Here is a 27,460-nt window from a genome sequence, read left to right as displayed (position 1 = left end):
GAGTTGTTTCGGTCCAAATGCCAGGCATCCTCCTACGCACAGAGCAAGACTGATGATTGGCCTGCATCGACGAGTGTCGTCCGCAGTCCTACATCCTCGTGCTTTGGAAAGGCAACAGAGTACACTTGGGAGCATTATGACTGGACCCTTGCAGACCGGGTCCGGATAAAACTTGGTGTGGACGGTGTGGCTGTTCACACGTTGACAAAAGAATTGTGTTGACCCAGATATGCGACGAGGAGCGGATGGCAGGACAAACCGGGTGTCACCAATGAGCCGCAGAAAACAGTGTTGACTACCGGGCCGCGCCTGGAGGAAAACTCAAAATCTCTTAATTTGCTTGGAGATGACTAGGCCCCCGTCATGTGCAAAACGACGTCCAGGGGCGAGATAATTGGAGGCATGTATCGCCATACATAGATCTACTAGTAGATATTCGTCACAAAAAGCATGTGAACGACGAGGTGTATGCAACATACCTCGAAAGTTTTTCCCCAGAGCAGCTGAAGCGCTTTAGGCTTGTCTCCGACAGCATTGATCTTAAGTCCGAGAGCTGTTGTGTTGAAGATTTGATCTAAATCAGTGAAGGCAAAACTGAAGCTGAGGAATAACTTGCAAGTAACCAAGCCAAGCCAGCACAAGGATGGCTGCGCACCAAGAGAGGCTGGTGTTGGAACAACACTACAGCATGGTGCTCGTAGCCAGTGGCAATTGCGGGTGTATGATATCGGCATTAGAAAGAACCAGCCAGCGGTACCGTTGCGCAGCCACAGTCAACGATGCTTTGTCCCGTGTCTCGCATCTCGCATCTTTTCAGAGTTGCTGTTCGAAAGATTTGCTTATGAAAAGTTCCGGGTTTTGCAGAACGGACGTTTTGCCGAAGGCTTAGGCTCGAAGGTAGCGGGAGTTTACGGTAATAGAAGGCTTGTTTGCGGACGATTGGACGTTCATTTCGGATGATTCTGTATTGTTGTGGTGCTCCTGGAGGTCAAAGTCAGCAAAAGCAGTCGAATAATGTTGATGAGGTACGTCGAGGTCGTGTGGGCAGCTCATATCAGCCTCCGTCGACTTTGCGTAGGCGTGAGGGAGAAAGGCACGTACAAGGAGCAGCAAGAGAGTTCGGCAGGGATGGCAGGGTGCGTCGAACGGCGCGCACCCATCTTCAAAGAGACAGAACCCACCCAGATATCCTGTTTCGGAAAGGCGCAGACCGGAAGGCGGCTTGTGAGCTAGCGGACAGGGAAGCAAGGCGCTAGGGCTGCATTGGGCAAGGGAAGGTTCTGCTGGCGTGCAGGTGTGCCGCATTCTCGCAAGCGTCGACGAGGTCGAAGTCGAGGTCAAGGTGTAAGGTGACAAGGTCAAGCCCAGCAGGTCGAGGTCGAAGTTCGGGCTGTGGTTGAGGTCTCTTGGCCACCCTCTCCCCCAAGGACGGGAGGTTCCAGCGTCCCACGCTTCTTGGAGGTGGCTACGGCCCACCTTCCACCTTCCCCGCCGCCGCTGCGTGGCATCGCCCTTCTTCTCGGGGTTGACACATCACATGTGCCTGGGAATAAGTCAGAACAAGAACAGTCTTTGCTGTAGAATCATGCGTGGAGATATGTTTCTTAATTAGGCGGACTACTGCCGAGGTTCATCGGCGTCTAACGTGACGTTGAATAAGCGAGAGAGGCTTGCCTCACCTTGTTTCTCAGTGCCTGCCTGCGTCTGGTTCGGGTCCAGGTGGGTGGTGTCGATGCCCGAGCAGCCGATCCGGGTCGAAGGTGAAAGCGACAGAGACTGGAGACTCCGAGCCCTCGTAGCGGGAGCCGGGCAATCGGAGACCGGCAGATCACTGGCAGTCCGTTTTTTCTTAGGGTACTTCTCTTGTCTTGGTGAAGGTACTATGTGTGTTGTTTTTGCGGGCAGGTCGGCCACCGTGGGACCCGTGGGATGTAAGTCCCGTCAGCACAGACGGGAGGGAATGCCTGCACGATGGGCAACCAGTCGTTCCGCGACTGGCTGAAGGAGCTTGCTACCGCTTGCCCGCTCTTGCTGCATACTTCGTACAGAGTACAGATACTACCAACCCGCGCACACTGCGTATTTCACCTAAGGTAGGCAGGAAAGAGAAGGGAGCGCGAGTGCCATCCCTGTCTGGGAAGGCAGGCCGACTTGTTTCTTTCGTCCTGCTGAACAGCAAGCTCAAATTCCTCCATCTCCCGTCGCAGGCTTTCGCCTTCTAGGATCACCCACTAGGCCAACATTCTAGTGTGAGAGTACCTCCTTAGGACCCAAGACATAGACCTTTTAGCTGCCCCCACAGCTATAAGCCTAAAAAAGGATTAGTATACTAGCTAAGCTACGCTACTAGTTAATATACTTATCTTTTATAGTAAAATTAATACTTTTTAAATACTTCTACTTCTATTAAAACTAGTTAGTATTTACTTACTTTTTTTAATAGCTATAAATTAACCTTATTCTTTAACTTTAATCTTCTACTTATTTTACTTATAATATTATTACTATACCTCTATTTATAATATATTAAATTAACTATTATAATAATATAAATAATAGTATTTATTAAGATAATTATTAATCTTATTAAATTATTTAATAATTATAATACTAATTATAATATTATTAATAATTTTAAGAACCTTAATAACTATATTAAATACTATATTCTTATTAGTATTAGTATTATTATAAAACCTTAGTAGTAGCTAGCTAACTATAGCTTAGCTAATAATATTAATATTAATAACCTTAACTTACTATAAGGTTATATATAGCTATTACTACTATAAAATAAATAAAATCTACCTTTAAACCCTTAACTAAATATTCTATATAATAATAGCTTAGTTTAATATAACTTAAGTAATTCTAACTTTCTACTTAATATTTAGTATAATAAAGCCCCTCCTTTATATACTAAGGGTACTTTATACTAAAAACTCCTCTCTACCTTCTTTAAATATAAAATCTACTTACTACTAAGCTTTATACTACTATAGATATAATAATAATATATACTTCCCTAGTTAGTTAAGTAGTAAGTAGATTAAACTAACTAGAAGTTAGAGATATATTACTATATTTATATTAACTTTACTAAAGTTACTAAAAACCTTATTTAATTACTATAAAAGCTTTAATATATAACTATAATAGAGATTTATATTTTTTTAGGTATACTTATCTATATAACTATTTACTATAAGTATTACTTTCTTAACTACTAAGTTAAATACTAATTATACTCCTTATACTTTATTAATTAATAGCTCTCTTAAGAGAGATTTAAATAGCTATACTATAACTTTTTAACTTATAACCTTATTACTAAGAGCTTCTATAATATATACCTCATAATATATAATAAAATAGCTAGCTAGAGCAACTAACTATAATATATATTAACTAAAATATAGATCCTTAATAGCTATATTACTATTAATAAGAGTATAGTATAATACTAAAGTAAGCATTTTAATATTTAATATATAAAGAGTAAGCTTATACTTATTAGCTTTAAAGTATAAGTAATTAGGGAGGTAAGATACTTTTTTTACTAATCCTAATATATAAATTAAGGTCCCTCTATACTACTACTTATATATTTACTAATTAAGTTTAAGTAGTTAGCCTTTATAAAAGCTATTATTACTTACTTAGTCTTTATCTTATTATAGCTACTAAGATATTAATAATAATACTACTTATTTATTAATAACTTATTTACTTTAGTTAACTTATTATACTACCTCTACTATTATAATATTATTACTATAAGTATATACTATAACGCTTAGTTTAATAATATTTATACTACTCTAAGTAAGCTTAAAAAGCATAATAATTACTTTAAGAAAGTATTATAAGGTATTATCTTCTATAAGCTAACTAATAATAGTATAGTTTACTAACTATTTTTTAAGGATAGTTTATTAATATTAATAGCTATTACTAGCTTTAATAGATATAAATATACCTTTTTAAAGCTTTATAAAAAGCTTAAAAGTAGTATAACTTATACTAATATATTAAGAGTACTATTTAAGGCTTATAATACTACTATAAATAAGGTTACTATCTACTATATAAAAATACTACCTTTTTCTTAGTTTTACTATATATATAACTAATTTATAAATATTATTAATATTAATAACTAATATAAAGCTAATAGCTATTATAATAAATATATATATTATAATAGCTATTAAATACTAAATTTTAACTTTAATCTACTTATTAGTATTATTAATACCTTCTTAGCCTTCTATAAGGCTTAATATAATACTTATAATTATAGTAATACTAATAATTAGTTTTATTAAATATAAGCTAAGTTTTAATAAGCTCTCTTTAAAGAAATTATTACTATATATAGTAAAAATACTATTATAAGTTAAAGGTTTTAGATTATAAAAAAAGATAATTTAAACTAGCTAAATTATATTATTTTATTATTAATAATAAAGAAGTAGTATATCTAATACTCTATAGTATATAAATATAAAGTTCTCAGTAAAAAAGCTCTAAATATATTATTTAGTAACTATTAAATAAGCTATAAATACTAAAAATATAGTATAATATTATATAAGTATTACTAAAATACTTAATATATCTATAAAGGGGTTAAATAAGGTTAAGCTAAAATAAAAATAATCTATAGCTTAATATAATACTTTAATTAGATACCTCTATAGCTATCTTATACGCTATAAATATCTTTTTTAGATATACTATAGAGTCTAAGGGCTTCTACTGACTAGCTACCCCTAGTGGGAGCTAAAAGGTCCATGTCTCAGGTCCCAAGGAGACTTACCTAGGCAGGTACCTCGCAGAGCCGCGTCCTCCCTCACATCAACAGAATTCTTGATCACGCAATCATACGCGTCGGGAGACAGAGGGAGAGAAAGCTGAATTTGGCGATTATTAAGACAGGAAGTCTAAATCCTACCTCATGCACTTCTTGCGCGACTGGCACCGTGACTCACACGGAGTCGCAATCCACTGCCACTGCTTCCTGTCTCCCAGCCAGCAAGTGTGCCCAAGTAGCTTCAGCATCAGAGAGGACAGTGTAACACAGCTCGGGAATTCCTTGCGTATACTGACCAGACTGCCGTCTTCTGCTTGACCATCCATTCCGACATGCAGAACCCTAGGTTTGCAGATATTACCATGTCATGGGTGCGGGTGCGCTGCTCGCCTGCATGCGATGCGGCTTATCATGGGTTTCAAGTCTCATGAGGTAGTATGATTATCAGTCCCGTCGAGCCGTTGAAGAGCAACATTGGCAGCCGGATTATGCAGGAGGTGAAGCGGACTGGAAATGATGCGAGTCTGATACTGGCAGAAAAGCTGACCAGAAGTGTCGGAATAGACTCGAGAGCTAGGGATGTGTCTTCTTTGAACTTGACCGCAGGCGAGGCACAGACTGGCCCGCACGAACTCAAATAAGGGTTCAGGTTCAGGCTCTCGCTGCGGCGGATGGCAGACTGTCTGGCGTGCCGCCGTGGATGCCACTCCAGAAACCTCAGGGATCTTGGCAGTCGAACGAGGGGCACCACGGCACACCGCACTCCGAGATCTCTGGCTCTTACCAATAACCAGAGCCCACGGCTCAAGTACGCACCACACAACTTCCCATGTCCCCGTCACCGCGAACTGCACAATGACGATCCATGATGTATGTTGCAGTGGGGTAGAAAGCCACTGCGTCGTTGATGGACGTGGATTTTTGCAAGGCTGGCAGTGGCTGGTTCTCGGCCATGAACCATGTGGTTTTCTTCTTTCTGGACGATTGTCGATGCCGATCTGCAGACCAGCTTTGTGAAGTACCATGGCTACCGAGCATTCGGCCGGTGTGCTCGCAGCCAGCAAGCACGGGCAAAGGGTCTTCTTGTCTGGTCTTGGTCTCTCTTCAGGTCCCTTGCTTCGCGGACGTGGTGTTCCTTGCCTAGAGGTGGAGCACCGGGGGATGTCTCTGGCTGCCATTGCTCGTGTGTGCGTCGATACGTACCGGGTCTGGCGTGACGGGCACATGGCCTCGTCTGGTCTGTGGTCTCGCGTGGTAGATCAGGGCCGACAGATCTGTCGAGGGGTTCCCAGGAAACACACTGTACTTTGTAAGGAAAGGCATTCGTAGACCGACTGGCCTGGCCTGGCCTGGCCTGCCTTTGGGTCTGGCTAAATCCGCACGGATTATTCGTACAACATCTGAGGCCACACTCCACACTCCCGTGCGGTGGTGAGCTTCTCTATGGCCTGTCTCGACGGATACCAAGAAGCCTACCTATTGGCTTCAAGATGCCATAGAGAGGCACGAGGCACACTTCTCTAGCTCCATGCAATGACCCCGTCCCAATCCTCCCAAGTTTCAGCGGCAGCTTACGCTGCAGGCAGTGGGTAGGCGTCAAGCAAGCAGGGTAGTCGCAACAGACTGAAGATTTTTGCAATTTTTTTTTTTATTCTTTCTTTGGGAAGAGGTATTTGGTTTTCTGCGTCACCCTACCTATACAATCTCCCATATGATCTCAACTGCCCCTCGAGTTAGGTTAGGTGTGTGCCGGCATCGCATTGCATCCAACAGCGCGGCGCAGCGCAGCGCAGCTCAACTCTGGAACCCCAAAGGCGATAACGGCGTGGATGCAGCGCAGCGAGCCTGCCTTGAGTTCGCGACGCTCTTGCCTTATCAAATAATTTTCCATCCACGTGCGCTCCTTCCCCGATGCGTGCGTGCTGCAACATGCCAAAAAGCAAGGAAAGATCACAGGAGCACAGGAGGACATCCAGGGACAGTGCTGCCCTGCCGATAGGTAAGGTAGGTAGGCGGCCCCATACCTTCCTCCTATCCCCGGTCCTGCCTTCCCGTTCATGGGTTTTTGAGACCTCCCGGTTGGAAACACCGCAGCGCAGTGTCTTCCTTCCCTCCTGGCCCCCGAGCGCCTCGCCTTGCTTGCTTTACATACTGCTGCTGAATGTCAGGGAGGGAAGGAAGGGCTGAACTTGTTTTGCAAGCGGAAGTGGCAGGTGCTATCTCTGTGTCGTTCCTTCTTTTCCTGTTTCGAATCATCGTCTCCACTCCCAGTCGACGCCCAGAACTCAGATAGGCGAGAGACGCCGTCGTAGCACGGCACGGCAGACTGCGAAAGTGCGACACTGATGAGGTGCTACACCTCAGCATAGGTAGGTAGGAGTTGCGGTGCCCTTCTCCAGCTCGTCCTTCTTCTGCCCATCCATGCCCACCCCTGCCTTCCATGTCTTCCAAACCCCATCTGCTGCAACCACTCACAAGCCGAGCTTGGATCTTGCGAGCTTCCCCGGGACACGTTCCGCTGCCGCTGCCTCCTCTCCTCTCCTCCGTCCTCCTCTTGGAACGCGAGGCCTTCATCCTGTGTGTTTTAAAGCCGCTGGAGAACAGACAATCCTACTCTGCGTCATTCTCCCCCCAACACACAGCAAACACCAAGTAGCTTGCATATCATACCTGGTACATGCATCATCTGCGCTCGCACAAAGAGAAACCGAAGGAGCCTCTCACTTTCTGCACGTCCTCACACACTCGCTGCTCGCTCACACACACACACACACACTCTCTCTCTCTCTCTCTCTCTCTCTCTCTCTCCCACACATAGACGCACATACACACATACACACACACACACACACACACACACACACACACACACTTTTCAAGCCCTCAAGCAGACCAGCTCATCTACCGCACCACCTTACAGACTGCCAGCCAGACAGACACACGCGCCTCCTGGCAAGCACCAGCCCTCAAACGGTGCCAACGATCGCCGAAAGTCTACAAGACCCCTGAGCCCGGTCGCACTGCTACCACCATCTCCAACCAATCCACGCTCTCTCCTGACGCCGTTGTCCCCTCCAGAGGCTGTGCCACCAGGGAATCCGGTCTAGCACCAAGAGTGCTGGCAGGGGCCTCCCTTCCCCTTCTCTTGTCTCTCCTGCTTCGCTCGCCCGCTAGCCTACGTCCCGCCCTTCAGGTTGTTTTGTCTTGCAATTCCCATCCGTCCATTTCGACCAGAAACCTCCTCCACCACCGCCGATACCACCACCACAACCACACACAGGCCAGCACCACCAACACCACCGCCAACCTACACACAACGACGGTACCTTGATGCTCATAACCTCGCTCAAACGAAGCACGGTACTTCCTCCACACCCGGCTGCTGGCGCTACAACACTACTGCTGCTGCCCACACTCTTGCTGTGAGCGCCGTCTCCCTGCCCGCCCTCCCATCTCTCTCTCTCTCTCTCTCTCTCTCTCCCTTGGGGGATACTAAGTACATACAGACGCACGCAATAACTCCATCCCACCCACATCCCCTCGACCCAGGCGGGCGCCACTGACAAGGAGGTCGTCAACATTATTCGCCAATTTGTCCATATCAAACATTTTCAAAGAAACGACTTTGAGGCCATTCAGCGACAACCCCTCCCAAGGCTCTGCTGTCCTCGAAGCCAAAGATAACGCAATTGTCATTGTCAGGGACCGCTACGAGCTAGTCACTTACAGGCGCCGGGAAACTTCTTGGAGTGGTCGCGTCGCTCCCCACCGGGCAAGGTACACAGAAAGTATACATTTCTACATATGCCTTAGCATTGCCTTAGCCCACACCGAACCCTTCCCAACTCTACGCGATCAGCATCTGATTGGTACGATACGTCGCTCCCGAATACTCCAGCGGCGGCGCGCAATTGATACTCCACAACAACTTGCTCCCTTGTCCCTCCCCCCAACCCAAGGCCCAAGTCCAACCGTGACTGGGCTGCGGCCTGGACCAGACTCAACCCTCGAACAAGGGCCACCACCCCAAGGGAAACACCGTCGACGCCCCCGGGCCCAGCATCCAGTGGCCACTACGTCCATAGTACGACCGACTCTCGTTTCCACACACCCTCTCTCTCAGCGAGCGTTCAATTAACTGGCCTGCTGCGGGATAAGGTACCTTGGGTACGTTGGCGTGGGATCTTCCTCGATATCCCCCATCTCTCTCATCGTCCATCGTCCTGCATCAACCCTGGGCTTCCGTTTCCCCAAAGTACCTGCTGCGGTACTCAGCCCGGCTTACCTTTGGCTACACAGGCAACCGTGCCTTTTTCGATACTTTTACGCACCAAAAAACCCTCCAAGTCGACGTTGTCCTGCAACATCCTTCCGCGCTTCCGCCCGCTCTAATCCCCCTTCCCCTCTCTTTGCCGTCTGCAATCGCGCAGCAGCAGTACAATTCGATACCCCCCACCCCCGGTTCTCTCACAACCTTCAGGTACCCTTCGTCCTGGGCCCAAAAGCCCCCGTCACGGTAGTCGTTCTGTCGACCTTGCTTTAGCCGTCTCCTGGCCTCCGCCCTCGAGTCACCCACCCGTGGCCGTAGCCCCATTGGGTGCCTGTCACCATCAAGCTTCGAGGGGCCCCGGCAAGTCGACCTGCTCTAGCCTGTCATCTGCTGCATACCTACCGCGCGCCGGTACCCAAGTCCCAGTCCTGGTCTCCGTCCAGTCCCAGAAGCGACCCGACTCTCGAACGCAACCAGCAGCCCAGTAGCATCCACACCCGCAGATGCGTGCTGTTGCTTCCTTCCCCCATGCTCCTTGAACGAAGCAGGCCAGCCGCCCGTCCTCTCCTGTCCTGACGCACCGCACCGCACCGCGGCGCACCCAACCCAACCCATCAAGGCGCGCACACCACACCATACGCCATTCCTCCTGCTCTTCCCTCACCCTCGCACACTTCCCACCAACACACCTTGTCTTTACGTCCCCCCTCTGCCGTCAATACTACCACCACCTCGCGGTACATTGGCACCGTATCCTTTTCTCTCGTCGTCCCCGAACTTTAAGGCACGATATAACCTTGCGACGGCTCATCTCGCACTACTCGCACGCTCCCTCTCCCTTCCCTCTCCACCAAAACCGAGTCCAGCCCCCCCCCCCAACTTTTCCATATCGCCCTTGTAGCAGGCTGCATTCTTTCATCGCCCTCTGTCTCGCCGCCCCTCAGAGACTGTCGTCGACGTACGATATTTTGGAGCGCGTTTACGTCCAGCAATCTGCACCCTCCTTCTCAAGTACTCAGGCAATCACCCCTGTGATCAGCGCGATTGTCGCAAGTTTCCAGCAATCTCCCGCAACCACAACGCAACCCCCCGGGAACCACGCGCCAGCGCATGCACCGAACCACCGGCGGATGACCGGCGAGTAAAGGTGAACCAGCCGCGCACATTCAGCCTCATTGGCGATACCTCGACTTTTCTTGAAATGACAACGAGTCGCGCAAGTCCATTCCATCCGACAAATACGATAACGAAGACTGCCATGGCTGCGCCGACTTTTCTGCAACAATCGCAACCCTTCAGGTCGTCCAACGGCCAACCTGCGTTCCTGTCCTCCGTCAACCCCTTCGATGCGACAAAGCCCGTAGGCACCCCGTTCGCTAACGCAGGTCCCGCCGCTTCTTCCGTCCTCATTCGCCGTCTCCCTTTGAACACTTCCGAAGAGTCGCTCCGCCTCATGGTCGTGTGGTCCAAGGAATTGGTGGACGTTGAGGTTCTTCCCGTGGATCATTCTGACGACAAGGGATTCCGATCGGCCATTCTGAAGTTCAGGACCACGAACGGCGCAATCGAGGCGAAAAACATGCTGGACGGGAAGTCCAACATTTCCAACGACGCGAACATGATTGTTGAGATTCTTGGAGGAAGTCCGACCACCTCGAGGCGATACGCCGAGCCTGCAGGTACTGGGCCGTCGAGCACCGCTTCCTCCGCGACATCCTCTGCGCCAACATCGCGACAGCCATCGCGATTCAACGGGGGTTTTCAACCTCTAGAGAAGATCTCGCCGCCCCTGAACGCTATCTACGGCTCCAGCGAACTGCCAAATCCCGAGTCCAGCGCGCACTACCAGAATCTGTTCTCCCCGCAGTCACCTATTGGAAACCATCTGTCGGAACGAACTCGCGCCACAGGGAAATCGATGATCAATGACGACGCCGGCGACGACGACGACACTGGTGAGTTGCTGAAGGATCCGGTCGCCTACGCGGAAAACGGCGCCACGTCCCAGCGACGGGCCACCGCCCCACAGCTTCCCATCTCGCGTCTGGCCAACCTATCCCTCAACACCAGCTCGTCTTCCGGCCCATCATCTCTGCCGCAATATGGTCAGCAAGGGATGGGACCGATGTCAGCTCATCCAGCTACCATGTCGCCAACCGTCTTGGGCAGCGGCCCACACGGGGGGGTGCCCTTTCACATAACAGGTGGCCACCCGTACGCCCGGCATAACTTCCCCCCGGTGAACCCAGCCGACCAGAACCCGCCGTGCAATACTCTGTACGTCGGCAACCTTCCCATCGACACTTCCGAGGAAGAGCTCAAGGCTATGTTCTCCAAGCAGCGAGGATATAAGCGCCTCTGCTTCCGGACCAAGCAGAACGGCCCAATGTGTTTTGTTGAGTTTGAGGACGTTTCCTTCGCTACGAAGGCTCTCCACGATCTCTACGGCCAGCCCTTGCACAACAGCGTCAAAGGTGGCATTCGCTTGAGCTTCTCCAAGAACCCTCTTGGCGTTCGATCTGGTCAAACTCCCGGCCAGGCCACTTCACCCATGGGGGGCATGATGACGGGTTCTACAAACGGTTTCAAGACCGCCAATGGACCCCCTCCTGGCCTCGCAGCTCCCCCAGGCCTCGGCGCCGGCCGCTTCAACGGTAGTTCGGCCGCACAGTCGTACACTGTCGCTGGATTTCCCGCTAGCAGCAACAGTAATGTATGGAATGGGTACAGCGGCGCCATGACGGCCGGCGGGCCTGGATCTTTGATGAATGGAAACAACTCCAACTACCTGCCACCTCACATGCTGGGCAGGTAGATGTTCAGAGGATGGGCTAAAGCTGCCCTAGGGCATTGGAACGCAATGTGGCGAAATAATTGGGCGTTACGGTGTTCCTGGATGAATATACGACGACATTGAGGTAACCAGACGGACTGGGGACGGCATCGACGGACAGTCCGTCTCGGGACATTGTCTCTCTACCCAAGCTTTTCAATGGGTTCAGACCCTGGGTTTGCGGCACTCTTTGCTACACGGCGCATACGCATTTACATTGGCATCTCATCTCGGCACTCATCTTCTCATCTTCTCATTTCTTACATCAACTCTACACGATTCCCATCTTGGCTTTGAGCGACTGGGCCCTCTTTATGACTCGGAGTCGCGTGAGCTTCTCGGGAACGGAAGACGTGCACCAGGAGGCGCTTCGTTATGGGCCACCTCGGTCCAGGGGCGCGGCAACGTCGAGGTTTTGATTGAAGTAGTTCGGTTTAACTCTCGTTTCTCTTATTCCCCCCTTTTTTGTTTTCGATAATGGCGCCGGTCTGGTTTCCTTTCTTTCATTCAGCATGGCGCGTGGATCGGACATTTACTACGGTAGACGAGCTTCGGGGAATCTAGTCTCACGTCCCTGCGGACTATTATACCCTGCGCCAACGACTCGAGGACGGAGTTTCTGGGTTCGATGCGTTTTGCGATGCTGTTTTGCGAAGCATTCTCAGGATCTGGGGCAACGGGACTAAGGACAAAGAAACTCGCGGGGGAATGGGATATTCACTGGCACAGCGATTAGCGATTGATGCGTACGGGGGAGCGTTGTGTTAGGTTTTCAGGAGCATGGCATGAGTCAACCAAAAAGAGAAAATGCCCAAAAGCACAGAAGAAAGCGAATGGATTCAAAGTTGATCTAACAGCAAAACCCCTCAAAAGGCACGGAGGCCGAAAGTCATCGTTTTAATCGCGCGCAACACACACGTTTGGGTCATAAAGGACACGGATTTTTAAAGAACGCGAACACGGAAAGAGAGAAGGCGGAGGTTAGGCGGAAGGGAAGAGAAGGCAGTCTGGCAACGGCGCTTCCTCCATTCTGGGCATGGGAGGCAAGACTGCATCTTTTCCTTCTGTCAGGCACGCACAAAGGCATGGGTACGCATTCAACTGGGGTTCTTGTTTGGCATCAAAGACGGGAAGGGGGGACCTCCAGCATCGCGCAAAGCACAATGGTTGGGACACTCCATGAGCAGGCTGCGTCATGGGGACCGAAGAGGCGGGGTTGGAAGGGTTGTCCTGGCGGGAAGACGCCCATTCCCGGCGTTTTCTCCAATTGTTTCGTTTTTTTTGACGTGTTTCCTTTGCCAATTTTCTTTTTCACCATTGAGAGCGAAACATACCCCCTTATGGGATACTATTAGGCCAAGAAAGGAGTTTGATTTCTGTTGTGACTAGACAAACCGGGACTCAAGTTTGTGCCCATGATCTGGACCCATTGAGGTTGTGACAGCGCGTGACGATCCCGTTCCCGGTGGGAAGGTAAAGTTTTGGTGGGCTGGGTGGGTTCCGCGGCCTGTTTTTCGGTTGAGGGGAAACAGTGACCGCCAACACCTTCCTGTCCCCCTCTCGAGAACCGCCGCCGCCACCACACCCCCCCGCTTGATGGACAGGAACCCGAAGCTGGGCCGGGTGGATGATGGGTTACCTTACCTTGCTTCACGTCGCACAAGGTCGGAAGGGCCCCGTCTTGGGTTTAGTCGCGTCGCCGCCCTTTCGCGCTCGAGCGCGCGCGCGTCCACGATGTATTTTCGGGGGCCGAGGAGGGATATATCCCTGAGCCCCCCCCCCGAGTTACAGTGTTTGCATTGCCGCCGGTTTTATCCCCCCCCTGTGCCAGTTCCATTACCACCGGTGGTCCCCTAATTTTTTCTGGTCCCTTCTGAATTGCCTGAGCCTTACGCTATCTCTCTCTATCTACCCCGGATGATCCAGCGGGAAAGATGGGGGCGCGGATTTTTTTTCCTTTCGGCAGTGTCTTGGCGTTTTGCCCGCTCGACCTTTTCGTCTTCTTTCGAACTCGTGATTTTTTAGGAGTGCATCTTGCGGACGCGCCGTTGAAGATAAAAGTTGAGCATTGCGTTCATCGACTCGTCATCGGCGTTCGTATTGGACTTTATCTGCTGTACATGCTTTCCATCCAGGTTGTTTTTAGGTGGCGCGGTGAAGCCATAACGACGCCTTGGAATTTGACTTCCCCTCAACACAATGGCGCTCAACAACCAAGAAAGACTGCGGATTACATTATCTTCATTGACGCCTTCTGCGCCTCATTGAGTACAGATAGATAGATACACATCCAAAAAGGCAAAAAGAATCTCCTCGACGGGGAATTGAACCCCGGTCCCCGGCGTGACAAGCCGATATCCTCACCACTAGACTATCGAGGATTGGTGTTGTTATGGATGGGATGGCAAATTTGGTGCCCAAGACCCACACCAAAGCGGGCAAGCGGAGGGCCTCAGCTCAGATGCTCCGATTTCAACCACTTCGAAAGTGACGAGGTGAAGAAATTAAAGAAAAGAAGAGAATTCAGGAAAATTCTCTCTATGGTCTTATTACATGTTTGCAATTATATGTCCTCTCATCGCTATCCTCGTCTCTGTCCTTGCCTCTGTCCCGCCTCATGTAGTCTTTTCTTAGATGGTGGAAGAATACTTCCGGCGCAAGTCAAGCCATGTAAACTCCAAACATTACGCAGAAATATCACGTAGTCTCGATGCATGTTTGGCTTTTTTGTGAGCAATCACCTGTCATAGTCTTCAAAGACTGCAGAATCACAACGAGGCGGCAAGGTCGGTGGAGTAGGCTTCCGCTTTGGATCATGCTGCTTCTATGCTCAGAAATAAGAAAAGTGGCAGTGTGCATCTCGCAAAGGATACTACAGAAGGAATTATTGTCTCGTTGGCAGAAAAGCTCCCCTCCCACGACCACCCATCGCCGGTATCTACGTGATTTGTGACTGAATGGGGCCCCCGACTTGGCAACCCGGATCCAGCGATGTGCATCATCAAACGCATCTCCTTGCCGTCTAGATCCCGCAGGCGTGCGGTCCGAAGGCCGCAGCACACCCGGCCGCCTTTTTTTTGGTCCATCGTACGATTGATCTTATTCCCGTTATTTTTCGTCCCCATCGATTGTGCTCTAATACGTCCGCGGAGCAGTTCCGACTCACTCTCCACCGGTGATCTGCCCGCCAGGTGCCATGTATGTCTTGGACTGTTCGCCGTCGCGGTCGATTTGCATTTCTCAGATCTGCTTCCCCGTCTAGAGAGAGGGGTTTGTGTCGGGCGGCTAGGAGATATAATGAGATGGAGCGGGCCGCACGCGCGCGCGGGATGTGACGCGACACGGGGACTCTCTCTTCTTTCTTCCTTTTTGCGTCTTGTATGTGGTTTTTTTTTTCCCTGGGTTATCCATCTGACAGTGCGATCGTAATTGTTTCTGGAAGAGAGTTGGACGCTCTACGAAAGGCGATTTTCTGTTCGAAATGACAGGTCGACAAAACCAGTAATCAGCGAAAGTTCCGACACGAGAGGATGTCCGAGAAGGCGGCGTCTCGACGCAGTTCCAAAGCCGGTTCGCCGGCGGCAGCGGCGTCCTCCCCGCCGGCGGTGACGGAGGGCCAGATCACGGCGCATCTCGACGTCGAGATTGCCGCGGAAGATGTGGGGAAGCACTTGTCTTGATTGTATTTGTCTTCACGGCTAAGTGTCTGTACAGCCCGTGGACAATGATAGTGTTTTCGACACGGCGAGCGTAAGAGCGCCGGGCTTTAATACCACAATAGCAGAGGCTGACTTGTTGGAAGCTCGCCTCGTCAACAACCAGCGTCAATGAGTCAATCCTCAACTACCGGACGGAGAACGGGAGGACGTATCACAGGTATAAAGAGGGCAGTGAGTATTCTACACATGGTCCGCCGTCGGCAGATACGCGCTGACATTGCCTGGAAGAATACATGTATCCCAACGATGAGCAGGAAGTCGATCGACTGGGTATGCCTCATCCAGGTGACTTACACCCACAGCTGCTGACCAGTCTTTTCAGATCTTCAACATAACATGTACCTCCTCACATTTGATAATAAGCTCGGAACGGCGCCGCCGAACGATATGAACTCACACATCGGGCGTGTGCTCGACTGTGGTACGGGGAGCGGGATATGGGCCATTGAATTCGGGGACGAACACCCGGAGGCCGAGGTATATCTGGACCGGCTCCGACGGACTTGACTTGCGGCTGACGATTTCGATGTGCCAGGTGCTCGGGGTTGACCTCTCTGCGAACTTCCCAGAGTAGTAAGTCTGCCCAAGCGAAGTTGCCTGAAAGTCGTTTGGCTTAACACATTCAGTGTCCCGCCGAATGTCAAGTTCGAGATCGACGACATTGAGGAGCCATGGACGTGGTCGCGCCCGTTCGATTACATCCACAGCCGGATGATGACGTCGGCTATCAACGACTGGAGGACATATCTCGCCCAATGCTACGAGTGAGTGGCCAATAGAAGTGCTTGTTGTCACGTTCATACAGCAGCTGACGCGAAATCCGATAGCCATCTCAACCCCGGAGGCTACCTCGAGCTCAACGACGCCGACGTGAACCCCTTATCCGACGACGGCACCCTCAAGCCCGACTCCGCTCTGTCGAGATGCATGTGCATGATGGCAGAGGCCTCGGAGATCTTGGGCCGACCGTTTGTCGATGTGCAGGGGTTAAAAGACGTCATGGTGGACGTGGGTTTCGAGGACGTTCATGTCCACCGTTTCAAGTGGCCCACGAATCCGTGGGCGAGACATTCAAAGTACAAAGAGCTCGGTTTCTGGTGCGAGGAGAACTTTGCCGGGAATTGGGAAGGTATTATCATGGCGCCGTTCACGAGGGGGCTGAAGTGGACTAGAGAGGAGACGATGGTGTTTGCGATGGAGGTGAGGAAGGAGTTAAAGGACAGGAGTATCCATGCGTACTTCTCCATGTAAGTTGTAGTTGAGTTGTGCTGGCGGCGGTACTGACTTGACACATAGATGGTCGATATACGGGCGGAAGCCTGGAGGAAGATGAGCCGACCTCTGGCCATGGCTGAGGCACTCCACGAACGCCCCAAAGAGCTGGATGAGCGGTGGCTAGTACAACGGAAACAACTGGACTTCAATAGACACAGCTGTCAAAGCATCCCTACTCTCCCTGTTGTGCATTTTGTCCTCATCCATCGGCAATGGATCAAGAGGCGCTGGTGCAAGTGGCCCGAGAAGTTACGTGATCAAGGTTGGGCATCAGGCCACCTCCATAATCGATCAGTTGTGCTGCATTTTGAATGTCTCAATGGCTCTCTTCCTTTGGTAACCAATGCGGAAGGTCCACGAGAATTAGAGCCTTATATGGACATGCGTTGTTTGAGACATGAGCTCTGCGCTGGCAAAGTCACCGACCAAGCTATCAGAGACATTGGGGAACAACTGCCGTATCGCGTTAGCGACCAAAACCCAACTAGGATTGACAGCTTCTCTGAGGGTTGCAAGAGCAGCGTGTCGAAAAAAGCCACCGAAACGGCCGCTACACCCATTTCCCCGACTGACGGGCTTCGATATCGTGGCGTCTCAGACACGTAGACCAGATTTGGGAGGCAACCACGTTGCCTTTGGGGTTAGAGAGGTGTGGTGGATGGACAAGATCTCCATTGGACATAAAACCTGGGGGGCCGGTTCTCATTCGTCGGCCGCAGGGGCTAATGGTGTGAAGACGGCCTCACGCGTGGGATGTTGGAGGTGTCCTCTGAGTCTGAGGTTGCGTCGCGGGCGGCGGCGATGGAGAAGGAAAAAAGCTGCCGTTTCGGGCGCCGTTTGCCTCGGCGCGTGGGACATTCGGCCTCGGCCATGGGGTGGGATGTCGGCACTTGCGCCATCCGAAAACTGCGAAGCTCGGATCGAGAGCAGCAAAAGCAATGTCATGGTGAAATGCCGTTTATTTTCCGCATTTTCCGGCATCATGTGAGATCACAGGCTAGATGAGGGTAAGCAATTTGTCAGTGCCGAGAGCGAGGCAACCGTCAAGGGCCGCGAGACATCCGGCTGCTGGGGTGCAGTTGCGCGATGGGATGAGATGAACATCTCAAGACAAGAGATGAGAACTGCAGGCAGCCTGAAGCTGCTTCTCGCCCGCAAGATCCTGCAGGCTAAATCGAATCTACGCCGCAGAAAAAGACGCGCAGAAGAGGCGCGCCCGCGCGACCTCATGATTTGCCCTGCCTCTTCTGACGTGTTCTTAGCCGGGTTGTCCTCGGTGTGGCGCCCAGAAGTGACGGTTGCTGGCTTGCGCCGCGTGTGCGCGGGCGCCGACGAATGGCAGCGTGACAGCGACATTGTCAGTTTCGTCTATCAAACGGACGGACGGGCGGTATGGGACGGCTCTTGTTATCCCCTAAGCCTCCCGAAAGGGGTCCTTGGCAATCGTCTTGATGTAGACATGTACACACTGGGTGGGCGGGGAGTGACTTGAGGTGTGTCTCGTGAGTGTGGCCGCGTTCTGTATCGCTGGTCTTGGGCGGACGTGGCTGGTGGGATTCGCTTCACCGGTGAGGGGCCCTAGGGACGGGACGGGACCGGTGAAGGGAGGTGAGTGAGACTTGGTACGCGGTTGATTTTCGAGGTGGGATGTATGTGAGGCACAGCAATAGTGTGTGTGAGAAAAGTTGGAACCGAGGCAAGCCGCTAGGAGATGGTGGGTGGTTGTGGCAGGGGTTCTGGGGCGCGAGGAGAAAACTGTCACGTTGGGAATCGAATCCACATCGGAAAGTGCTCTTGGTAGCCCTTGATTAGCGAAAAGTGCGAAACGCGCATTCCGCATGCTGCAAGAAGCTCGAAAGAGACCTATTCGAAACGTTGAAGAAATGTGATGACGCCTGCATATGGAGATTGTCGATTTCCGTTGGCGATGGTGGTGTCGTTGGTGTGTGAGCAGGGAAAACGCGGAGGTGGCGGCGGTCTGGGCCCTCTGTTCTGCAGTGTACATCACCTCGACCAGGAAGGCGCGGCGCGTGTCGGCGATCCGGCCCCGGGCCCGACGGGCGGGTCCGGTGGTGATTAATGTGGATCTGCTTCCACCGGTGGTCCGGGCTGCGGTCGTGCGACCCCATCTCGTTCGAGGACGGTGCATCTCGTGCAACGGCGGTTGTAAGCGGACATGATTTTCGCCGCCGTGTAACCCGCCCGGTGTGAGCTGTCATTTAGAGGCGCTGGGAGGGGGAAACAAGGCAAGGTTCTGGCCACCGGCTGACCCTTGAGGCTGAACGTGGATGGGTTCCTCGAGGAATCATCTGCCAAGCACGAGGGGTGAGACGATGTGAGCTGACTTGCATTTCCCGGTATACGGCGCTTGGGATGAGGAAACGAGGCACGGCAGGCGCTTGACCCGGGTGCGTGATACGGATACGAACGGCATGGTTGTCATGAGGGGAGGTATTATAGACTTGCTCCGTCACAACAGGGTGTTGAGGCTCTGTGTCCAATCAGTTTACTCTAGATTTTCGGTTTTCGTGAATGTTAGCGCCTCGAAAAGTAACGTCAGGTCAGTCAAGTGGTTTCGAAGACGCAGGTGTATTCTGACTTGCGAGCCTGATGACTCGGCAGCTTGGCGTCTAAGAGAGGAACCGCTGGTTTTATTTTCACGGAAATAACCTAAAAATTTGGTTATTACAACGTCCTATCGAGAGACGAAGGACGATGAAACTTGAAAGTTTTACCAGACTAGAATCCGGTGGATGACCGGCTCATGAATCTCTTGCTATTACTTCAACGCGTGTGTTGATGAGCCCTGTCTGCAAATGTGATCCGATTTTTGAGTTGTGCGAGAATTTTCAAGCCTCTTTGAATGTGTTCATGAATGACGTGATGTTTCTCACTTGCGTCCATACCAGAGGTGGCTTAGAATGAGTCACTCAGATGACGAGATGAGACGTATGAAGTCTCCCTGAGAGTGAAGGATGATTCACCCCCCTCATAATCTGCGGTTTCCTGATGGTCACTGCAAGCAAACCTTTAGGGAATCCCTCAAGTTAACAGAAAATAAGATACAAATATATGAGAAGAGGGGGTGCGCAGGAAATGAGAAGTCCTCGTCAGAGAAGCAAGCTGGCATTCCAATCGACGGTTCTGTGAAGGTTCCATGCATTCTCAGTCATAAAATAGTCGTTTCTGAGGATTGAATGCAACTGCCCCTTGTGTCTGCTGAGTTATGGTTATGTACAAGAGTTTTGCTAGTCGGGCAGTGTCCAAACACACGTATATAGTCCGTAGCCTATTTCTAAAGCGGCTACACTTCCTATTCTCGCTTTCGTCGTCGTTATTATCTATTATTGTCATCTATATTACTGTCGTTGTCGTCGTGGTCGTTTCAGTCGTCGTCGTCTTCGTAGTCGTCGTCGTCGTTATCTTTATTACTGCTTCTATCGTTCTCTCTATAATCACGAATCATAGAGGACACTTCCCGGATAGCTAACCAACACTGCCCGACTAGCAAAACTCATGTACAATGCTCCATGTCTTTGTTCAGAATGGGTTTGATCCTTAGCACATATCAGAGCTTCAAGGCTGCCAGGACAGCCCGGACCAGTGTGCCTAGCTGTTTTAATGTCCATTCAAGTGATTTTCAAAGTAATCAAACTATTTGGTGATCTAAGTGACGGCGTGGACGCGGCTTCGGACTCAACTTGGACTAGATCCTAACTAGCATACCAATTGCACTCCATCAGTCATCGGCGACAAGTTCTTTGGCAGAGAAGCAAGTCACCTATGCGTTCATTGTTCGCTACTTCTCTTTTCGCTCGAATTATTCTTGTGAATCCATCATATACGTCCAAGCCGGGCTGAGTTGTGCTTTAGCATCTGCAATGTTGTGAGTAGCGCCTTTCACCCGAGGCCTTTCCTGCCCCAAGCCAATATGGTTTCCACTCTTTGACGACTGACCATTGATTCCCTGTCCAGATATCCACGTCTGAGATTTATAAATGAACAGAAAATCTGGTAGACATGGATAGACCCAAAACAAGTCCTTGGATACGGGTTCGGTTTAGGCGCTTGTAGCAAGAAACGGAGTCACGAAATCACGTAACGACTGCTCGAGGTAAGAGATGGGATCTATTGGCAACACGCCATCTGAGCAAGGGAAGCTTCTTTGATCAGTCTCAATGGTGCTCAGTATTCTGCTGATCCTATCATGTTGTCACAGGCTTCATACCCTCGACCTCAGTTGGCCCCTGAATCCGATACCGATCCGAAGCGAGATCACAGCACACCGCCCAAAATTCCAGCTGAACGAGAACAAGAGTCCAAGTAAATTTTGATCCCCATGTCTCCAGCTCAGGCCATTCTCTTGGCACCGTCGTCGTCCCCCTTCTCGTCTTAATCACATCTTCGGGATGTCCTTCTTGGGAGAGTAGACCCAGGGAACGACCACTAAACCCACAACGTCAGTTTCTTCATTCTCCCTGTGCCTGTTGCTGTCGACTCATAGCCTGTCATGGATCATCGCGGAAAAGAAAACGACTTACTGGCGTAGACCTTGTCGTCGCGGTACAGCAGACGGATGCGGTTCGTGCCGTCATCCTCGGCGACGATGATCTCGACGTCCTTGCCGTGCTTGGCTAGGATCTCCTGGACATCCTTCTGGATGACGGTGGCGCGGGTAAAGAAGTGCTTGAGCTCGTCGTCCATTTTTGCTTGTGTTATGGGGAGTTTGTTCTGATGTGTGGTTGTGTTTTGGGCTTGGTGATGTGAATATTTTCTGGTGGGTTGTTTGGCTTGGGAGTTGTGTCGTGGAAGGTTTGAAGACAACCTCAGGCGAGGCAGAATTTTCTGATTGTGTTTTCGAAACAAAACGCAGAAAGAAAGGAAGGTGCTTGGTCTGGGTTGATGGCGGGTGCACTCGCCGAGGGTAGATGCATAAGGCGGCACCCGTCGAGAGATGGGCGTGAGGGTGGGAGGCAGTTGATACTCGAGCGGCTTTGGGGAAGATAACGGGCCACGGGAAGCAGTCAAGCTTGGCTGCGGGTCGAGAATATCAAGAATACCACCGGTTTCTTCCAAGTCATTCAAGGCTGTTACTGTTGCCCCCCTTATAATTCATCGGTGATCTGATACCTTAATGTCATCAAGGCATGATATAATGTGAAGGAAGACAGAGCCCTTCACGAGTAGAACAAGGGGGTTTGCAAAGACAAAGGGATGCCCCATAACAAATCAGAGTCCTAAAATACAACCTCAAATGCTAGCAATGCTTGAAACATAATGCCAAGAGCATGGGTGCTTATGTTCATTATCAAGAAGAGTGTTGGTATTGGTTTTCTCCGATTTACGCTGCACCGTACGCCTGCCTAGAGACTTTCTCGAGTGTTTTGAGATGAAATCCAAAAACATGATGACCCAGCCTCAATTATATTTCACGCCAAAATCCTCCTGCCCAAAGTCAAAGTTTTCAAGTTCTCTCCCAATTCCGAGAGTGAAATGCTCCGTGTCCCGATGACATGGGCACCCGTCAACCGCTCCCATTGGGCGAAGGACCAAGATTCATAGTCGCCTGAAAAGACGGGTCCAGCTGCAGAGACGGATCTTGCCCTGGCCCAAGATCGAACCCATCTTGCGCCTGGTTTGGATCCCCAGCAGGCCCATCCGGCCAGTTCATTGTCATCGTAGCCCAGAGGTCGTGATACACCGGCTGGCCATTCACCATGGTGGAAGCTCCGTTCGGCATCTGCTGCGCCAAGCCATGCGGTCCATTCCGGTTGAAATCTTGATCCCAGATCGGAAAGTACGGGTCCAAAGTTCCATCAAACATCGGACACCCTCGAATGGTCCTCGGTAGCTTGTTCACCGGCGTTTCAATGTTCGCCACGCGGGCCTCATACTTGCGCTTGATCACCGCAAAGATGACTTTGCTCGCAGACAAGACATCCATAGTCTTCGTCGCAGGGGTGAGCTCCTCGTGATTTGCCGATAGCCTCGTCAGGTAGGAGTCGAACTGCAGCTGCTCGCGGGCGCGCGCGTGATCCCATTCCGGACACAGTGGCAGAGGAAAGGAGACGCGGATGGCGACGATGACACCTTGGATGAAGCGGCCCCAGTCTATTGAGGCGAAGTAAATGAAGTCCAATTTGTCCAGGGTCAGGATGTAGTCGAAGAAGCTGCGGAGCAGGGTGAGGATCTTCTGGAGGCGGCTGACGGGCATGGGAGGTCCGAGATCACTATCGCCTATTTTTGATGTCGAACGGAGCTGGAAGATCGGGGCTGAGAGGAGATAGATCTCCGTGAAGAAATTTGCGATGGTCATTGAGTCTTTTTGTTGTTAACACATGTCCGTATCAAAAGGAGCAGGGGGCTTACGTTGATCGTTGAGACTACTGGGTATGTTGCCCTGCCACTCCCTAAACTGGCTTTCAAGACCCAAGTGCATAAAGTGAACTTGCTGCTTGACCTGCTCAGAGTTCGGCCTGACTTTTGCCAACTCTGTCGCCTCCTCAACGATATGTTGCAGGCGAGCCAACCAAGCGAGCATGTGATCACCTTTGAGTGCGGAGGAGTGCTCGAGTATGTCACAGCATGTGCCGGTCCAGGAGGTGTACTGGAGCGCCGACGTGTTTGCCCAGCCGGTTGCAAACCTAGCATCGGTCAGAGAGGTTTTGCGGAAGTACTGTAAGAAAGGCAAGACGTGCGCTGAGATGAGGTAGAAGCAGGCGAGGTAAGCGCGGATGCCGTCGAGCCGATCTGGGGTGACGGGCGACGCGGCGGTGACGCCTGGCGGCGGGTCGACGAGCTCGAGATCGTGCAGTATCTCGGCGGCCATGCGGACGTATTGAAATGCCTGCTTGCTCTTTGGGCGAAGATGAAATGGGTACCTGGGCCTGTAAGTGTATGTCCAAAGTCAGTGAGACGGAGGCTGCCTACCATGCTGTGTAGATGAGTAGGCCTTGAAGGAGCTCCAAGGTCCGCTCGCCGCCAGCAACGAACTTGAGGCCAAGTATCTTGCGAAACTCTTCATCGTAAAGCGTGTGTCCTTGTAATGCACTGGAACCTGATGCTGTCGCTAGGATGGCGAGGAGAAGGAAGGGCTTCGTCTTTGATAGTGATGTGACGGTGGCATCGGGCGGCAGGACGACACACGGAAAGTTCTTGAGCATGGTCCGGAATGTCTGCAAGAGTTTCTCGGCCGAGTCGAGGTTGAACTGAGGCTTCAAACCGAAGCTCGATACCGAGACGGAGGGTCCCGACGAGGGGGGTGAAGAAATAGTAGAAAGCGAGCCGCTGCCAGAGCCGCTGAGGCCAAACATCATGTCGATTGAGTCCTGATCGGAGTCCAACGGTAAGAGTTCCTCCATATACCGCTCGTGGCGCGCGGCAAGACCGTCAACATCATCGGGCTCTTCCAACTGGGGCATCTCAAAGTCGATGCTAAAAGTCTTGGAAGGGCCCGGCGGAGGAGGGGGCCGCGGAGCGTCCTGGTTCCTGTGAAAGAATGAGCATGGGTACAGAGGTTCCGATAGTGCCAAGATGACGGGATACGACCGCGATTGAAGGATTCGACAAGGGGAACGGGATACTCACAGTTTGGATTGACGTGGCCGGCGTGTCCTGGGGCCGGTACGAAAGACGCATTCTCGCTTGAATTCCAGACACCTAATTCGATCGGCCAACGGGTCAGTATGCACATGGACTTATACGCCGAAGCAGATCGGAAGATAGCATCTCGTCTAGCCAAGACGGAGTGGACACACACACCTTCGACATATTCCAGTCTGCACACTAGGCTGGCACTTCACCTTGGCTGCTCTACAGGCCTCGCAGGCGTTCGTGACCCTCTGTCGCGGGGGCGCATTGCTGCTGCCTGTGCCTTCAAGGTCGACATTGGATTCCATCGCGATGGATGAGGAATGAGGGGGGGTCCAGAAGGAACCGGCGGGGTCGGAAGGGTGGACGAGCCGGATGACAGCGTGGGGAGCAGGACCGACAGCGGTTCTGGTACTTGGGGTCCAGCCAGCAGGATGGGAAGAAAGGACGAGGGACGATATCAATTGAGTCGCCGGGTCCGGACGAAGAGGGAGTTAAAGCCGTTGAACGCTTGGACAGCCGGGTCTGCCCCGATTGACGAGGCGATGGCACGAGTGGTTTTGAGGGTATTCCTTGTCGGCCGGGTTCTCGTCGACACTGGTCAATGACCTGAGCGTCGCGGCGGCGAATGAACGATTGCTTTCAAAGCTCCACGCGTCTAGGGGTACGCAGCAGGCATCCGTCTAGTGAGACATCGCGGTGACGGGAGGTCAGCGAAGGACAATGGGATAAGAGCAACCAATGATGTTCCGGTGACCGTCGGATGTTGGCTATTGGCTGGCCGCAATAAACGTCCTCTGGGGAAGAGACGTACGTCGCGCTAATTCGACTCCGCTATTAGGGCGACGGCCAGGGGCCTCGACCGCTTGCAGGCCGACTCTGGACCCTGAGGTGGTGCACGCCGTGCGCCTTTCATCTGCAACGACGTCTGAGGATAAGTTCCGAACCACTTCGGAGTGTTGGGTCGCACAGGCACAGCGAAAGACAATCACATCCCCTGAAATACGACCCAGCTGACGGATAAGCGGGAACCCCGTTTGAGAGTCGAGTGAGAGCTTGACTTTGTCTCCTGGTTGTTTGAAGCCCGAGTCATTCACTTCCATAGTGGCAACAGCTGGAATCCACTATTTCTCATCTTGCATCCGAATAGCTTCATGTTTACTCTCAGTTCCACAAAGGATAAAATTCTTACAAAGGAACGGCAATTCAAAACCCACCGAAGGTGACAATAAAAACAAAGTCTTTTAATCGGGATCCTACATTATGGTATGCTATTCGACTTCAGCCGCTGACGTGACTGGGCTTAACGAAGGATGCATCATTACTACTACTGTATGTCCTTGATGTCAGGGTTGTTGCCCTTGAAGATGCGCTCGTACGCATCATCCAGTCCCCATACAAATTTGGAAATGTCGTTGACATGGTACTTGGTCTTCTCATCGTTGTCAAAAACCAAGTGCTCGCCCTGTGTATCGAGATCGATACCCAGGCCCTTCCAGTTGGGAATATGCACACCTTCACGATGCGCTTGGAAATCCGAGCTCGCGCATCGTGACGAGCAGTAAACTGTGCTTTGGCCTAGCTGCTCCGCGCACTCCTCGCAGATAACAGCTTCTTCTCCGCTGCCGCCCATCTCCTCATCCTCGTCCTTAAGTTGGATGCAGCCTTCGCCGGCAGCGCAGCTATGAGCGCTGTTGAGGTGCTCATCCTTTCTGCCAGTCAGCTTCTTGTTCTTCTGCCTTGTAGGGAGCATAACTTACGTATCCCTCCTCGTAACACTTCTCCGAGTCAAAGACCGTCCTCTTAGTCAGGCTCAACTCGGCAAAGATGAGACACAACGGGCATGCCAAAACGTCCTCTGGAGGCACCTTGCCCGAGCACACATGGCATGGGGGAAGGTCATAGAGTTCTTTATTGACCTGCGGACCTTGAGGAGGAGGCTGCTGCCGCTTCTGAGCTTTTAGGATCTTATCCTGCTCATGTGCCGCCTGCGCCCTCTTGAGCTCGTTAAGTGTCCGTTTGTGTCTGTCCATGTTGCCGGACGCCTGTGACCTTGCTGGCCTGTCGGCCTCGATTTGAGCCATTACTTCTTCAATATCTGAACCAGATCGTAGCTTCTCCACATATTTCGTACAGGACGGCGGAACTTCGCCCGTCTTTGGATCGCGAAAGAAAACGTCGATGAGGACGTCGTTCTCCTTCTCCGAGGGAAGATTGTCGAATTTTGAAGCCAAATCCTCGAGTTTCGGCGCGTCGTCAACGCCCCTGTTGACAGCCCTACGGACATCCTCGACAAGAGTAGCGGTTGGCTTCTCTTCGTCCTCCAATGCCGCCTGAAAGTTGGCCCTGCTCATCGCGCCCTCGGCGGTGCGGCCTGCTGCGGTTCTAGGCAGGGTCTCGCGGTACTGTTTTGCCTTCTCCTTGTCGATGCGCCCCTCAATCGCCTTGAGATCTGCTGTGAAGTCCTTCAGTTTGGCGAACAGATTGTCGAGGTCGTTCAAGAATGCGGCGTTGTTAGAGAACCACTCGTCCTTGGAGTCGAGGTATCTGCTTCTCATCGTCTGCACCACTTCCCCATAACAGTCTTTGCAGTGCGCAACGTGGGCCTTTCCATGCTGGTCGGCACATTTCGACTTGATTCTTTCGGCTGATTCGACCGCCTCCTTGTCTCTCCTCCGCTTGTCTTGCAACGCCTTGATCTTGCTCATAGCGACTGCCGTTGCTGGGGCGACAATGGCGATCTGAATGTGTTGATGCTGAGGTGTATGACCTGACCGATTCTTGAACAAGTGTGGATTACGACCACCACAAGTTGATAAGAATGAGTGCGATGATATAAACGGGGGGAAGCTCGGGTTTATGGATAAAGTCTGTTTCTTTGAGAAGTTGAATGTGAAGTTGAGAGAACCAAGAGGTCCGTGGTCGAGGTGAAGTGGATCCTCAGAGCAACCAAGGTC

General features: G+C 51.1%; 6 protein-coding genes across 6 annotated transcripts; 2 read left to right on the top strand and 4 right to left on the bottom strand.

Moving 5' to 3' along the window:
• Nucleotides 1-361: 361 nt before the first annotated feature.
• On the bottom strand, nucleotides 362-734 carry CGCS363_v012199 (uncharacterized protein; the record flags this gene model as incomplete). Its single annotated transcript, XM_036644048.1, has 3 exons — nucleotides 362-425; nucleotides 487-553; nucleotides 656-734. The coding sequence occupies 3 exons, from the start codon at nucleotides 732-734 to the stop codon at nucleotides 362-364; spliced, it is 210 nt and encodes a 69-aa protein (XP_036490738.1).
• A 9,610-nt stretch (nucleotides 735-10,344) lies between these two features.
• On the top strand, nucleotides 10,345-11,901 carry scw1 (Cell wall integrity protein scw1; the record flags this gene model as incomplete). Its single annotated transcript, XM_036644047.1, has 1 exon — nucleotides 10,345-11,901. The coding sequence occupies one exon, from the start codon at nucleotides 10,345-10,347 to the stop codon at nucleotides 11,899-11,901; it is 1,557 nt and encodes a 518-aa protein (XP_036490739.1).
• A 3,548-nt stretch (nucleotides 11,902-15,449) lies between these two features.
• CGCS363_v012197 (Secondary metabolism regulator LAE1) lies at nucleotides 15,450-16,971 on the top strand (the record flags this gene model as incomplete). Its single annotated transcript, XM_036644046.1, has 9 exons — nucleotides 15,450-15,578; nucleotides 15,634-15,669; nucleotides 15,722-15,809; nucleotides 15,867-15,908; nucleotides 15,961-16,115; nucleotides 16,174-16,211; nucleotides 16,265-16,402; nucleotides 16,466-16,885; nucleotides 16,935-16,971. 9 exons carry the CDS (start codon nucleotides 15,450-15,452, stop codon nucleotides 16,969-16,971), a joined length of 1,083 nt encoding a protein of 360 aa, XP_036490734.1.
• A 4,338-nt stretch (nucleotides 16,972-21,309) lies between these two features.
• Nucleotides 21,310-21,617, bottom strand: CGCS363_v012196 (uncharacterized protein; the record flags this gene model as incomplete). Its single annotated transcript, XM_036644045.1, has 2 exons — nucleotides 21,310-21,359; nucleotides 21,455-21,617. The coding sequence occupies 2 exons, from the start codon at nucleotides 21,615-21,617 to the stop codon at nucleotides 21,310-21,312; spliced, it is 213 nt and encodes a 70-aa protein (XP_036490735.1).
• An 820-nt stretch (nucleotides 21,618-22,437) lies between these two features.
• On the bottom strand, nucleotides 22,438-24,811 carry CGCS363_v012195 (uncharacterized protein; the record flags this gene model as incomplete). The annotated part of the gene is made up of 4 exons (XM_036644044.1): nucleotides 22,438-23,234; nucleotides 23,283-23,794; nucleotides 23,844-24,401; nucleotides 24,675-24,811. 4 exons carry the CDS (start codon nucleotides 24,809-24,811, stop codon nucleotides 22,438-22,440), a joined length of 2,004 nt encoding a protein of 667 aa, XP_036490736.1.
• A 1,019-nt stretch (nucleotides 24,812-25,830) lies between these two features.
• Nucleotides 25,831-27,211, bottom strand: CGCS363_v012194 (uncharacterized protein; the record flags this gene model as incomplete). Its single annotated transcript, XM_036644043.1, has 2 exons — nucleotides 25,831-26,211; nucleotides 26,264-27,211. 2 exons carry the CDS (start codon nucleotides 27,209-27,211, stop codon nucleotides 25,831-25,833), a joined length of 1,329 nt encoding a protein of 442 aa, XP_036490737.1.
• Between the last annotated feature and the right edge of the window lie 249 nt (nucleotides 27,212-27,460).

Source organism: Colletotrichum siamense, assembly GCF_013390195.1.
Source record: "Colletotrichum siamense strain Cg363 chromosome Unknown KSG_Cg363_contig08, whole genome shotgun sequence".
Classification (NCBI taxonomy): domain Eukaryota; kingdom Fungi; phylum Ascomycota; class Sordariomycetes; order Glomerellales; family Glomerellaceae; genus Colletotrichum; species Colletotrichum siamense.
The sequence above is the reverse complement of the archived record's forward strand: the minus strand, read 5'-3'. Positions and strand labels throughout refer to the sequence as shown.